General features: G+C 31.8%; 1 protein-coding gene across 1 annotated transcript in view; it reads right to left on the bottom strand.

The window, feature by feature from the left end:
- Positions 1-14,901, bottom strand: part of LOC129235317 (ras GTPase-activating protein-binding protein 2-like) — a 64,002-nt gene that overhangs the window by 13,679 nt on the left and 35,422 nt on the right. The window contains exons 8-10 of the mRNA XM_054869052.1: positions 12,895-13,088; positions 9,149-9,451; positions 3,601-3,660 (exon numbers count right to left, since the gene is read on the bottom strand). Of these exons, the coding sequence (XP_054725027.1) occupies positions 3,601-3,660; positions 9,149-9,451; positions 12,895-13,088 (557 nt within the window). The remainder of the gene's footprint in view (positions 1-3,600; positions 3,661-9,148; positions 9,452-12,894; positions 13,089-14,901) is intronic.

Raw genomic sequence — 14,901 nt, 5'->3', positions numbered from 1 at the left:
ATGGGGAGGGATCAGAAAAAGGAAAAATATAGAAGAAAGTTTCGTGATGACCACAACGTACTAGTTTTGTTCTCATTTGACTGTTTTGATGTCCTATCTTTTTATTTTCCCACCACCACCCTCTGCACCCTGTCATCGTCGACCGGCTCCTCACGATGCTGCTCCTATAGCAAAAGCAGTCTCCAGGTTGCATCCATGTCCTACACACACGCGCATACATACGCAGATACACACACGCACGCACACATACATACAACTACCCACACATTCATGCCTGCACACTGATACAAACACATATGCCTACACACACATACACCCCCCACACACACATACACACATTCATATACACAACTACCCACACACTTATGCCAGCACACAGACAAACACACATGCCTACACACACATACACATACCCCTACACACAAACACACACGCCTACATACACACACACTTGTGATTGCGAAAAACATAATTTGAATTCAAGATGTCAAAATTCAAATTTTTTATTTATTTTTTCTTTTTTTTCAAAAAATCATTGTCCGAATTTTGAATTTTTAACATCAGGGTCAGTTTTAAAAATCACGATTTAAAGAAAAAGTGATCATGAGTATGTGCCCTAACTTTTCCTATGAAAAAAGTTATGGGTCTTTTAGGGATTCTGTCCCCTCCCCCCTAGAAACAACGAAAGCATCATAGAGAAAAGCTCTTCCATGTCTTTGAAACAAGAGTACCCAGCAATTATTTAAAAAATTTAAATATTAAGTGTGTTAAATATTGAACTCAAAAATATTAATTTAATATTCAAGCTTTTTTTTGTCTGAAATAGTTAAAAGTTGTTTAAAATATAGACATTCTGAAAACAAGATATTATGAAATTCAAAAGTTGCAGACAACAATATCTGCATACGGATAACTGCATTTTAGTTCAGACAACTTGAAACAAAAGTAAAGTCTTAACACCAATTCATAATCATGCAGTTTCTAGTGCTTTCAGGACCTCAGCCCCCCTTATGTTTGAGAAAAATTGCTATCTTGGAACTGTTTTCCCATTATAGTTTTACTGCTGTGCAACAACAAGTTCATCCTTTTAACTTCTTGAAATTACATTTAACACCCCTTAAAAATCAATGGCCTGATTGTTTAGTAATAATATGTTCTAAATAAAGGAAATTATCTTTCCCTTTCGCCTCATAGCAAATGAAGGAATAAATTAGTATTTATGCACCTCTCGTATTCAATGGATTTTGATATTTTTTTATGACAATTGGAAAACATTATTTGAATGGAATTTTTTTTTCGTCCAGACCTCCCCCCCCCCACAGCTTAATGACATAACTCGCAATTTTTCCTCAACTTACTGGGGTTCTAAAATTTTAATTCCTAAAAATTTTCTGCCTGTATGACTTATACTTATTAATGCTTAACATTCACATTATGAAAATTAATTCCAGTAAATGAATTTTCTATTCTTTTTGTTTTCTTTCTTTGAAAAAACATAATAAAATCAATAATAGATTTGAATATCTTGTGAGGAATAAATATATAATTGTTGAAAGGAAATAAAAGCTTCTTGTTAGTCAGGTCTGCTAAAGATATCAAGTCCTGCTCACACTTGTTTAGAAAACAAGTAATGGTGCCTTCTTTCTCTACACACTTTTATCCTACCCTATCAGAATTGCACTAACAGCACAGAGTGGTTGCCGACTCCCCTGGATAAGAGATAGAATTCTCTAAAAGAGCTTTTCTAAAATTTTGAGAAAAGGTCAATATGAAAGAATGAATTGAATTAAAATAGCAATTGGATGTTGACCTATAGGGGTTCTAGCAAAATGTGTGTCAAGTTAGAAAGGTTTTCGGCCATTGAAGCTAGCATTAGGCCAACCCTAAGAAAAATAAATGTTGAGTTACCGGGATTATCAGTGTGTGTCCAGTTACTGAAGTTTCACTGTATTTAAACTGGAATATATATAAGGTTTATAAATCATTTGTACAAAATAAAAAGTGGCTTAAAAGAACATACTGCCCTTGATAAACTAATGCAGCAGTTGAAAGAGGTATGAAGAAAAAGAAAGGGTCTTTTAAATAAAAAGTAGTTAACAATCTCACAGTCATAATATAAGCAACTAACTATAAATGTAAACCATACAGCTTGCTGATCAGCTGTCATCTAATACCAGCTGTTCCTTTATGGGAGCTAGTAAAGCAACCATAAATTTAGGGAGGTGACAGACAAATATATTAAAAAGAAAACAAAACATCTAAAAAAATTACTAGTGAAATGTAAAATAAAAATACCTGTCATTTGTACAAATGCCAGGTTATTAGGATCCATTTATGGTCATAGAAACACTCAAGATAACAAAACATACTTTTAGGGTCAAATGAGATTGTTGCAAAGCCTTAATTGTAAACATTTTGGCCAGTGGTAACCATTTTAAACTCATGCCCAATAAATTGCTATGTTAAACCAAAACTTTTCTGGGTTATTCCATTGGACCAGAGATAAACAAATCCAAGTTTCAGTTTGATATTGCATTAGATTAATAAAACAAGTTAAAAAGCTCTGAGCTGGTATTTATAGGATTTTTAATACTTTGGATAAATTGCCTAATTATAATTAAGAATTAGATAAGTTTTAATTTCTATGTCGCCCTAAGTTTAACAATAATTTTTAGTATGCATAAACTGTTGTAGGAAAATTTCGAATTTCGCGATATTATCTTATTTTTATTGTTTATTATTAATTAATTTAATTAATTATTTTCAATTAAAAAAAACTTGAGAATATTTAAATGTTTACATTTAAGTTCAAACACCAATGTATTTCAATATTTAAATTTTCTTTAATGCGAATATTATCTTAGTTTGTAATATTGCAATCAACTTTTTTTCATTTATCAAAACGGGGGCAGAGCAGGGGGGCAGAATCACTCAAAGTCCCCTAAAGATTTTCATTTTATATGTTAGCACACATGTTAATGATCATTAAAAAATATATATAAATGATTTTAATTTAGACCCTCATGCCAAAATTTTAAAATTTTGACTATCATTTTTTTGTTGAAATTTTTTTTTTAATTTTTCAGTTTGTTAATTTTTTTAAATTACTAAATACAATTTAGAATTTTGACATATTTTTTTCTGAAATACTTGAAATCTTAATATATAATATAAAAATTTTCAAAATTTTTTTATCTTTAGTTATTGAGAAATAATTTTTTTTTTTCCTAACAGCTGCTGTTCATTCTCAGAGAACTGTTAATGACAACTAACGCAAAATCGCAAAACTTTGAAGGGTCAAAAAATAAAAACTATTTTTAATAGAGAAGAAATACTTTAGGAGATTACTTAGGACTATGAAAAGAAGAAGTATACAAAGTTTCATTGAAGTCTGAGATGGTGGGTGTTGGGGTGTGGTTGAACTGACATGGAATGACCCCCCTTTAAAAGACCACCACCCTGCCCTTTTTTCCTTTAGAGTGAACACTAGTTACATTATAAAATGAGGATTTTACTTACAGCACGAAATAAATAAACAAAATGCAAAAAGGTAAGAAAATTCACAAATGTGTGGAACATCAAAAAATTAAAAATACATACTCTTGCTTCAAGAACTTTTTGCACAGATTCTGGATCATCAAAAACTATAAAGCCAAAGTTCTATAAAAAAAAAAAAAAAAATTAGCAATTCAGTATCAAGAAAATATGACTGTAGTTAATAAAGGGTCTTTCAGTAAGAGCGGTTAGATGATGAAATGGAATAAAACAAGCTGTGTGAGGGTTATTAAGGCAATTCCTTTTTTATATTTAAAAGGCCCATTCATGCCACTATGTACAGAATAAAACATTGTTCAAATGTACACTGATGCACAAATCTCAGTGATCCATTTTTCGATCACTCTGCGGCATAGACTCAGCTGAATTTGAGTGATAGCCTGGGGTTATGTTGGCTTTAAGGGCTCAGTTGCATCTTATTTGCATAAAATTGTGTCCGAAGGAAATATTGGGCTCTTATTGCATGATCTCGGTGGTTAATTCATATCCCTTCTGCAAGACATAACCACTCTAAAATTGATCATGCAGAACGTGCATTGAAGCGTCTGCTGTGTGGCACATAGTGTTGTCCTGCTTGAACATGTCTGGATGGTTTCATTAAAGTCAACTAGGTGGCGACAGGAACAGTGAAAAAAAGTTCCCTGACTTTTCCCTGATTAAGTCCACCAAATTTCCCTGATTTATGTTACCAATGATAATGGTTTCCTTTTTTTGCTCTACTTGTAATCCATTATATGTTTGTATAAAATGCAGTATTTTAAACATTTTAAGTTGTGTAAAGTTGTTGAACTAAAGATATATTTGAAAACAATGCTACTTTTTTTTTACAAAATGGTAAAAAAAACAAAGTCAATTTTTTTGGGGGAAAAAAACCTTCTACAAAATAGTATATTAAATTTTTCTACATGGAAAGATTATAGAAAATTAAAAAAAAAAAAAAACTATTTCCAGAAACCACTTAGCATAAGAATTTTAAGAAACTATTAAAATCACTCTTAAAAACATATGTGTATTTATGGTAGAACTAAAGAGTAATTAAAATTATTTCGAACTTAATTTTCAAACAGTATAATAATTGTTGCAAGAATAACAAGTAATAGTGAAAGAATAGAAGTAACGTAGTTATTCTTATATAACTAATTGACATATTTATGCAAAACAGATGAAACCTTTTGACATCCAGTCATAAGGAGCTTTACTCTAATCAAGAATGTAGGTTTTAATGAATGAATACAGCATTTTAACAATTAAAAAAATAAAGATATTTACTTAAGTACACAAGTTAACTCTATTTCAAATGATTTATGTAACAAAAAACCTTAGATTGCTTTTTTAACAAACTTAAAAAAAAAATCAATTAGTTAATTTGAAAATACATAAAAGAATACAACTTAGTTATAAAATAAAAGAAACATTTAAGTCTGCAGAAAAGAAGACCTTTATAATCTGTGGCGACAGCAAATAGTATAACGGCAAAAAAAAAGTTTTTGATTTGAAAGTTCAATTTTAGCAATCAGATTAATAACTTTTAAGCTTTTATCAGTATTAATTCAAAAATCAAAGATTTCTTTTTGAAATCATGATTACAGTACGCTAATCACTTCGAGACAATGGAATAAAGGCAAAGGAGCTAAGGCAGACTTGCCAACTTTTCAAAACTGGCATCAGTAAAACTTTTTGCGAAGCATTTAGAGACAAATCAATCGACGTAATTTAACATTAGATTATGCATAATAATAATGAACATGATAATTTATTAAGTAATTGCAGTATTATAATGACGCTAAGAAATGCAATTTAAATTTTAAATTTAACCTTATTTCATGGAAAATATACAAATTTTAATTCAGAGTTAAAAATGAATATTCATATAATTTTGCCAATAGAACAATCTGTTAGATACATATAATAGTAACTTACTCAGTTTCACTGCCTTAAAAGATATTTATTTTTTTAACCTCTGAAGAGTCAAAGTTGGAAGAAAAAATTTGTTCCAAGTTAAAGTCCAACAAACAATGCAAAAATATTGAAATCACATATTCAAGTTACTGTACTGTGCAAACTTTCATAAAATAAATGACGTTAGATGATAGGTACTTCAAATTTTAAAAAAAGCTATTTACAAGGTACATATTACTATTTACAAGATAAAAAGGTCCATTATAAAAAAAAATTATTCACAATCAGCAACTTCAGCATGTGAAGAAGTTTCAGCTGAATTCAATGAAGCAGCAGTGGCTTTTTTTGCTTTAATTAAAAAACTATTTTCAAAGACTTGTTCGTGGCACATTTTAGACTGCCTTGTTTTTAATATGAGCAAGCTTTCCAAAGTTTTATTGGATAATGCAGCTCTTGATTCAGTTCTGTTCTTCCTCACTAAACTAAAAATTCTCTCACATTCTGCATTTGAATGAGGAATAAGCAGAATAGAGAGAACAATGCTTGCTAATTTATCATACTTCAAAATTCCATCAACACCTTTGATCTGTCTCACCTCAACCCATTGCACATCAAGTGGTTTATCTGGAACAGTTATTCTAGATAAATCTTCCAATTGCAGCTGGCAAAACTGTTTTTGCAGATCATCTAATTCTTCAACCCTTGTCTTCCCACTGGCTTTCAAAAGATTAGGAAACATATCAACAAAAAATTTAATGCTAGCAAAGCTAGAATTTTCAATAATTTTCAAATCAGCAACTTCAGCATGCCTTAACACTTCGTTTTCCAAAGGAAATTTTTTAATTATATACTCACAGGCAGTTATGAAAAATTTAATAACTGCAGCATAAAATAAATCTTTTTCTTCTTCTGAACATTTTGAAATTATGTCTGAAGTAGCATTTCCAATGATTAAATCTTCACGGGCCTTATGAGCAGAAGGTAAATGAAAGTTAACTTCTGTAAGCTGTTTTCCTTTAACTTCGGAAGGCTTGACAAATTTTGATAAAAGTTCTTTTAGCAAATCCAGTAAAAGTGCTCTCAATCTATGAATTTGAGGAGAAGCTGACTGTAGAACAACATTTGTTTTCTCAAAAGTTGGAATGATACTTAAAAGGAAAAGGCAGTAACTTTTATTTATGTTTGAAGAGAAAAACATAAACATTCTTTCTTCTTTAGTTAAAACTGAGCATGATTCAACTTTACGCCTTTTGCTTTGTATCACATTAGTGTTCAAACTCTTCTTTTTCTTGTTTATATTTTCACCCTGTTTACTTGAAGAAAGCTTAACTTTTGTTGAAGATTTAACTTCTGTTTTTTTTACAGGTAGAGGATCATGACTTGACTTATCTTCTGGATTTATATTTGTGTCTACTTTTGGAATTTTATAAAAAGACAGAGGAGATGAAGGCAAATTACAATCACTAACTTCAGCTCTAAAAAAACTTGTCAATGGCTCCCACTGATCTACCACTCTGGTTAGACTTACACCTAGAGACAACCAGCGGGTAGAGACATGCTTCAAAATCTTTTGGGCTTCTTTCCCATACAACAATTGAAATCGCTTCAGTGAATCTTTGCTATTCGCACTCTTCTTCAAATAGTAGAACACATCTATTAGAATGTCCTCCACCTTTACAGGAAGAGTAGAAGCTGCTTTTTCTGATGCAATGTGGATCAAATGGCAGCAGCATCCTATAGATATGATGTTTTCATTTTCTTTAGCCAAAAATGAAATGACACCAATTTTCTTGCCTTGCATTACATATGCATTATCTGCACCAAAAGCTATACAGTTCTGAAATGGAATTTCATGTTTTAGAAACAAATTTAAAATGAGTGAACTTATATTTTCACCTGTGGCAGGTCCATCCAGGTTGGGTACTGCTAGTAAAGTGCTTTCAATACGTCCAAGATCCTCGTTAAAAAAATTGACTACTACTGGATACAACTTATGATCCGCGTCGTTGCTACCGTCACATGCTGCCGAAAATGCTTGCGTTTGTAACTTTTTTACAACTGACGAAGAGCAATCTTTAGCCATTTCATGGACAATGGCTGTTGTTTTAGTTCTGCCGCACCCATAGCGCTTCGCAATTGAATTCTTCGGAAACATCTTCCGAAAAAGTGGTCCAGCATGACTCGCGGCACTCAACAGAACGTTATGTTCGACCAAAAAAGACGTAAAAAGCAGCTCTGCACGCATCACATTTTCCAGTTCATTATTAGGAGGCTTGAAAAAATTATTTAACTTTTGGCTCTTCTCAGCAGCTTCTACATTTTTTAAGTGGACCCCTCCTGTCACATGGCGATACATATCATTACGACCACCGTGCGAAATTAAAAAGTCACTCACACAAATCTCGCAATAAACATATTTTTCCCCTTTCTTAGACGATTTCTTTATGCACGGAAATTCAGCAGTATATGATTCTTTATACACTTGAAATTAACTTTTTTTCACTTTTTGCGACTCCATTTGTAAAACGCGATACCAAACAACCACAAACACCTCGTGTTTCAGAGCTCGTTCAGCACAGCCTCGTTCTTTACCCACGGAACAAAACAGCCCTGGAGTCGACCAATGAGCTCACAGAAACAACGATGGGAGTGGCTAGGGTTGCCAGATGCTTCCAGAGAGTGATTGAAACGGCTTCCTTTGCCGCCAGCTAGAGAGAAAAAAATTACCTGTTGGGTGAATTTGCGCAATCTGGCAACACTGCAGCCGCATAAATGCTCTGAAGAAAAGACGATGCAAAATGGCTAGTCGCTGGGTTGGGCGAGCGGAACGCTTAATTTGGCTACTTTTCAAGCGAATATGAAAGTTTTTTTTTTTTTTTTTTTGGAGAATTTTTATGATTTGATTGAAAATTGTTTCTAAGCAAACCGAAGCTAAAAACCGTAAAAATCGGGGGTCTATCCGTAAGCCCGTAAAGTTTAAGTGACATCCGTAAATTTTACGGATGATCCGTAAAAGTTGGCAAGTCTGCTAAGGCATTAATGAAGGCTTCCTCTTTGCCTATATGGTTGTTTATTTTACATTGCATTGAAAGAGTGAAAGGAAATTTCAAGCTAGGTAAAATAAACAACCTAACAGGAAAAAAGATGAACAAATATGCGGCAGTGTATAATCGCACCTCATTAATTTCCCTTTTTTTTCAACCGATAATTTGAGAAAAATGCGTAGGGAATTAAGATACTTAATTTTGTAAAAAAAAAAAAAAATCTTCATAAGATCAATTTTCCCTGATTTATTGTTATTTTTTCGAAATTCCCTGATTAGTAAAGTTCCCGACTTTTCCCTGATCTGTTGCCACCCTAGTTAATTAGGAAAAAGTAGGGATTAATGTCAGTGCCAGCCCCAAATTCAATCTAACAGCACCTCCTGGTGACTCTCATGTGAGTTGGCTTCGTCCCATATACATCCGCATCTAACTCATTTGATGATTAAGTTTTATTACTTGGACATGATGCTCAATCCTGTAACTTGCCATGGTGTTTTGGCACCAGTGATAATAAACAATAGATTAGACAGACACCACCAGAGCAAAATGCCTCCCCTCCCCCAACACATGCTGCCAACATCTACCCACTCCAATCAAAAGACCCTTAACAATCGAAAATTTAATATTTTAACAATTTAATTAAAACTTACAGGTACTTTGCCTCCTCCAAGTTTTTGTGTTTGCTTTGTGTTGATCCTCATGTCGAGAACTTTTCCAAATTGAGTGAAATGCATTTTTAGATCTTCTTCTGTAATTGAATGAGTAAGATTTCCTACAAATAATTGTTGAGAATCAGGGTAAGGTATAAATGCTGGCTTTCTTTTCTCAGTATCCATGTCATCAGGTGATCTAGCAGCAGTATCATGACTACCATCAAAACGTTGCACATTTCGACCAGAATTTAATCTAGTTCTGGATATGCGATTACCTTGTTGTCCAAATGCCGAACCCACCTGAAAACGAATACATTTTTCTATTATAATGCAATAGATGAAAGACAAAAATAGAAATAGGTGAAAATAATTGCCACAAAGACAGGGATTGATTTTAATTTTGTTGTTGGTAGTCTATTATAGGGATGAGAGTGGTCAGACAGCAAAAAGGAGGAAATCACCGCATCAAAAAAGAACCCGGAAGCCAGGATATTCAAAAATTCAAAAGATTAACTTATCAGTTTTGAAGGTAATACGAATTTAAATTATAAGTAATAATTTGGTACAATTTGCTGCATTGTACCATTTCTTGCAAGAGCATTTATTCCTAAATAAATCTAAATTTTGAAAAAGAGGCAACAATTTCTAACCCCTGATTCCTTAAACAAAGGGTTGGAGCCTTTGCTGCATCACACAATAGTGACAACTTTTCATATTTTTTTTAGAGAAAATATATTTTTTCATTAAAAACATTTGAGTTTATAGTGTTAAACAAGTGAGAACATAGATTTTACAATTAGGTCTGTTCGTAAAATAAAAATTTACAACAGAGAGAAAAATCTTAAAAAAATTTTTATGAGGTAGAACATACTTCTCATAGTAAAGAATTGAAAATAAATATATATGTATATTTATTTTCAATTTTTACTATGATTGGTTATTCTTTTCCTTGCATTGGAACCCAAAATTTGCTTTTAAAAACTTCCTAAAACGATTTTGGAATCAAAAGAACAACTTGCAGTGCCTGATTTAATCATGAAATCCTAAAACTTTTAGCAGGCCGTAAAGCCTAAAGCATTTGAGATTCACCATATTTTTACACTTTCTTAAATACTTCAAAAAAAGTAACCATGCCAAGTTACAATAAAATTCGAGACTGTTGGTGCTAAGTCATTTTTTGATTGGCTTTTGCATTTTTTCTAAAATAAATTAAAGAAATAAAAATATTATTGAAATGATGAATAAAATAAGCAGACATAAGGTAGCATATAGTAAAAAACCACCCAACATTACAAATAATTGAAATACTTGCAGGATGCAAAAAGATTGAAATCTCAAACGAGACATGCAACTTTCAGCACGTTTGACTTTATTGGCATGATTGCAAAACATACGTTTTTGGCAGATATCACGGAGATTGAAGATTCAAGAGGAAAATTAGAATAAAAAATCGGGAAAAATTGTATTTTTTTCCGAATTTTGTAAAAAATAATGTCTGAAACAGGTAAAAAAAAAAAAGGAGGAAAGGTTATAAAGGTCAACAGGAAAATGCCAGAATTCCAGAAATATCTCATCCCTGATATTTAATTAAAAAAAAAAAAAAAAAAAAAAAAAACTGAAGCTATCCAGGATTGAATTACAGAGTGGAAACATCACTGGGAAATGTGTGAGAATAGGGAAGGAGAGGAATTGGAAGGGAACAACAACAAATTTTGAAAAAAAAAAAAAAAATTAAAAATTTTGAACATTTAATTTAAAACTTTGATGACAAAATGAAAAACTTAAGGCATTTCTTAGGGTTTTAATTACACAATCAATAAAACTTTGTTTTTCTTTTGATAACAATAAGTTTCAACTTTTGTTTCTTTCTGTTCTTCCCCCTTCTTGTAACTTTTCTGCATCTTCTATTCCTTTTGCTATGCTAATTTCAGATAAATCACTTTTCTCATTAGCTGATTTCAGTCATTGGTTTGCTAATTCTAATGGAGAATCTGGAAACTCTTGATTGGGTTTCTTATCTGTGCAATCACCTCTGCCTTGTCTTTTGAGTGGTTCAGTTGATGTTATCATTTGATTTATTCCTCTCTGCTGTTTTATTTATTTTAAAATCATCTTTTTAATTTCTTGTTTTCCCTCTGTTCTTTCAACTTTCTTAGTTCCTCCAGATAATTTTTATACGATTTGTGTGCCCATATGTCATTTTTAAAAAAGTTTCTTTGTTATTTTTACATGTTGGTATTTTGCCAGAGTGTCCTATAATTAGTCTTAGCATTCACTCAGACATCTTAGACTAAAAATGAGCAGCCAATTTTCTTCTGTTTTAATTGCCCATGTCTCACTACCATATAAAATGATTGATCAAATAAGGGTTTTGTACTGTTTTAATTTTATATTAACAGTGATGAGTTCAGATTTTAATTGGCTCTTGAAAACAAAAAAGCATCTATTTCATTGAAATTCTATAAAATTTGTTAATTGTTAAAATAAAATCAAAATAAGTTAATCTAAGGAAGCATACAATCACACTTATGCCTGATTGTCAAAAATATAAAAATATTTACAAGATGCAAAAGGATTGAAATCTCAAAAATGGGAAAAATAATCCACAAAGTATAAGTTAAATGTTGGTATGTTTCCAAAGATTTATTCATTATTTATCAAAATAAAACATAATATAAGTTTATGAAACATAGCTAATACCATAATAATTTCCGATTGTCAAAAACATTAAAACGTTTACAAGATGCAAAGGGATTGAAGTCTAAAACAGAAAAAATTGAAGTATTTTTCTCGAAGCACGTGTTGCGCGCATCATACGCATCGCCTTTTTTTCCAATAAATATCACAAAACATGAAAAAAGTCGCTACTTTTTGAAAAATAAGTCGCTTTTAGGCCTTTTTTGATCAAAAAAGTCGCTTACAGTCAAAAATAGTCGCCTATTTAGTCGCAAGTGGCAACCCAAGCCTTGGTTAACTGCATCTCCCTTTCTCCAGAAAAAAAGCAGCAGCATAGGTTTTTCTCACTCTTTTTTTTATTAGAGAACATTTCATAGGGTCTACGAAGTTAATTTCATCCTAAAATATAGGCATGTCATCATGAAAAGTTTAATTTTTAAGTTGAAGTTTATTTTTTGGTGCAAGAAGGGAATAAAACAAAATTTTAGGAATTTTAGGACAAAATTTTAAATTTTAGGACAATTAGAATTTTAGGACATTCCCTACCCCTGCCATTGTTTTGTGACTGACTCATGGGGTTTGTAGTGACAATCACTGAGCTTTCTTTTTCTCTTGATTTTAGTTTTTGTGAAGCAAATTGTCGAAAGTCGAACAAACTGTCCCACTATGTCCAAAAATAAGTTTGATATATAAAGATTTTTTCAATATACAGTGGAAAACATTTAACACGAAGCTTTAGGGACCGAAATAATTTTTCATGTTAAAAGAATTTTGTGCTAAAAGATATGTATTAAATTGCAAAGTACACTGTCTGGGCCGCTACATCACTTCGCGTTAACAGAGTTTTTCATGTTTCAATGTATGGAAAGATTTTCTATGCATTGGACACGGAGATCTACTAAAAGGGCGATATATGGAGGTTCGACTGTATATATAACACAGGAAGAGAGCAAGTAATGAGAACAACAGCAAAAAGTGTTGCTCAACTTATTACTCCAACACTCCTTTGGCTTGTGGGAACTAGGTAAAGAAAATTTTAAATCGAGAAGAAAGTATAAATATCATACCGATTCATTTTTGTCTCTGCCCATCTGTCCTGAAGATAATGGTGTTCCTTCTGTTTTATAAGGTGGTGTTTGATCACTTTTGTGGACTGAAGGGATATTGGATACAGGAGATGTGGCGTTGGTTGCAGAAGGAAGACTTGGAGCAACATTGGAACTGGTATTCTTACTAACCATATTAGCATAAGTTTTAGGTTCTGGAAAAACCAAAATCATTGTTAACAGTTAAAGAATCCATGAAATGATATTAAATCAATCACATAACAGAAAATATCCCCTCCCCCCAGAATTTAATTCAAATCATTAGCACCAAAATTAGTGTTAAATTATGTTTAAGACATTAAATTCATGCTAATATTTAAAAAAAGATGACATTCCAATCCAACAGTGGTTGGTGGTTCTCAAGAGGAAAAATATTTCCTCTTGAGAGGATTTGAAAACCAGAAGCATCGGAAAGTAATTGTTTAGTCATAGTAGTGAAGCAAAATGTATAAATATGTTGCTGGGCACTAATGGGCTAAATCCTTTAAAATGGAAAGCTTTTAGCAAGCTGAGAGCTCATTATACAACTAATATGAAGGAATTATTTCTGAGTATTATATGAGCCGTTGAGAGCAAAGGTGGTGCAAGTCAATTTTTTAAAAAAATCATTTGTATTTATACTACCAGAAAATAATTTTAATCACATTCTAGTTTATGCAACAGTGGAACCATTTCAGGTTCAACTATTTGCAGACAGACAATAATTGTGACACAGAACAGCAATAGTTTTTACACAATAATCTATTTCACAATTCAGTTGCTCAATTTTTCATTTATTGACTTACAACACCAACTCTCCAATTGCTCATTTGATGAATTTCTTTGCATAAATTTTTTCCTCTTAATTTTGGAAATTTTACAAAATGGTTGAAAGTTACTCTTCTTAAAATATAGCCTTCTAGGTTTGAATTTGTCCTTTGTAACTCAAGAGCCGAATGAAAGGGAGTGCTACTGATCGAAATGCAGCGAAACACGGTTTATACCGTTATGAAGGGACTGCATAAAAAAAAGTATGAATGAAAAAACGTTTAATAGTTATACGTTAATAATGTATTGAATTCTGCAGCGACCAATTTAAGAAATGTATAAACAGTACACCATAGAATACAATGCAATTTTAGGATGTGATTAAATGCAACAAGGCTTTCAAAAATCATTCTCATCTTTTTCAATGAATAATACACAATATGAAAGAATAGTTGTCTTAAATTGCTGTCTCCACTTATTGTCCTTTTTGATTAAAATGTCACCTACGGTCAGAAAGTTCTATTTAGTTGCCAGTAGCAACCTTATGTAATGTGAGCTGAGCTACTATTATAACAAAAAACAATGCAACAATACAAAAGATTTTTTAATCTGACAAAAATCTATGAAACCTGTTTTTGCGTGGTGGATTGGTGGATAAGGGACGCTTTAAGGTATTTTCTAGTAAGACCATAAAAAAGTCTTACTAGAAAATAACTCAAAAACTTTGAAAATAACTAGGAATTGCTTCTTTAAACAAAATCAAAATAAATCAAACAATGAAAATTTTGTCGAATTGTCAGACAAAATTTTTGGGAGGTCACAGTTACCTACCTCGCCCCCCTAACTCATTTTATAAATAATTTCGTCAACCGAGTCCCAATCTGATTAAAATTTTCAGATACTGCACAAATACAGCTTTGAGTGCATTCTTTCAATCACTACAAATATCGAATAAAATTTTTACTTGAAAATGCTTTTCCAAAATAAAAGAATCTCTAGATGGGTGGCAAAAATAATATAAACTATCGGTGAATACTGAACCACTAAGCCAGATTTAAAGTAAATGTTTTTGTTTGCTTCACGAGATTTTTTAAATAAATATTTTTTAAATCAAAAACAAAGAAAAAGAGCCAAACAATTAAGAGCTTATTTTCTTGAAAAAGCTATAAGGTATTCAAAATATGCAGCTGCAACTAATTTATTAATTACCAAAATGAAATT

Source organism: Uloborus diversus, chromosome 2, assembly GCF_026930045.1.
Source record: "Uloborus diversus isolate 005 chromosome 2, Udiv.v.3.1, whole genome shotgun sequence".
NCBI lineage: Eukaryota > Metazoa > Arthropoda > Arachnida > Araneae > Uloboridae > Uloborus > Uloborus diversus.
This window is presented reverse-complemented; position numbering and strand designations above follow the sequence as displayed.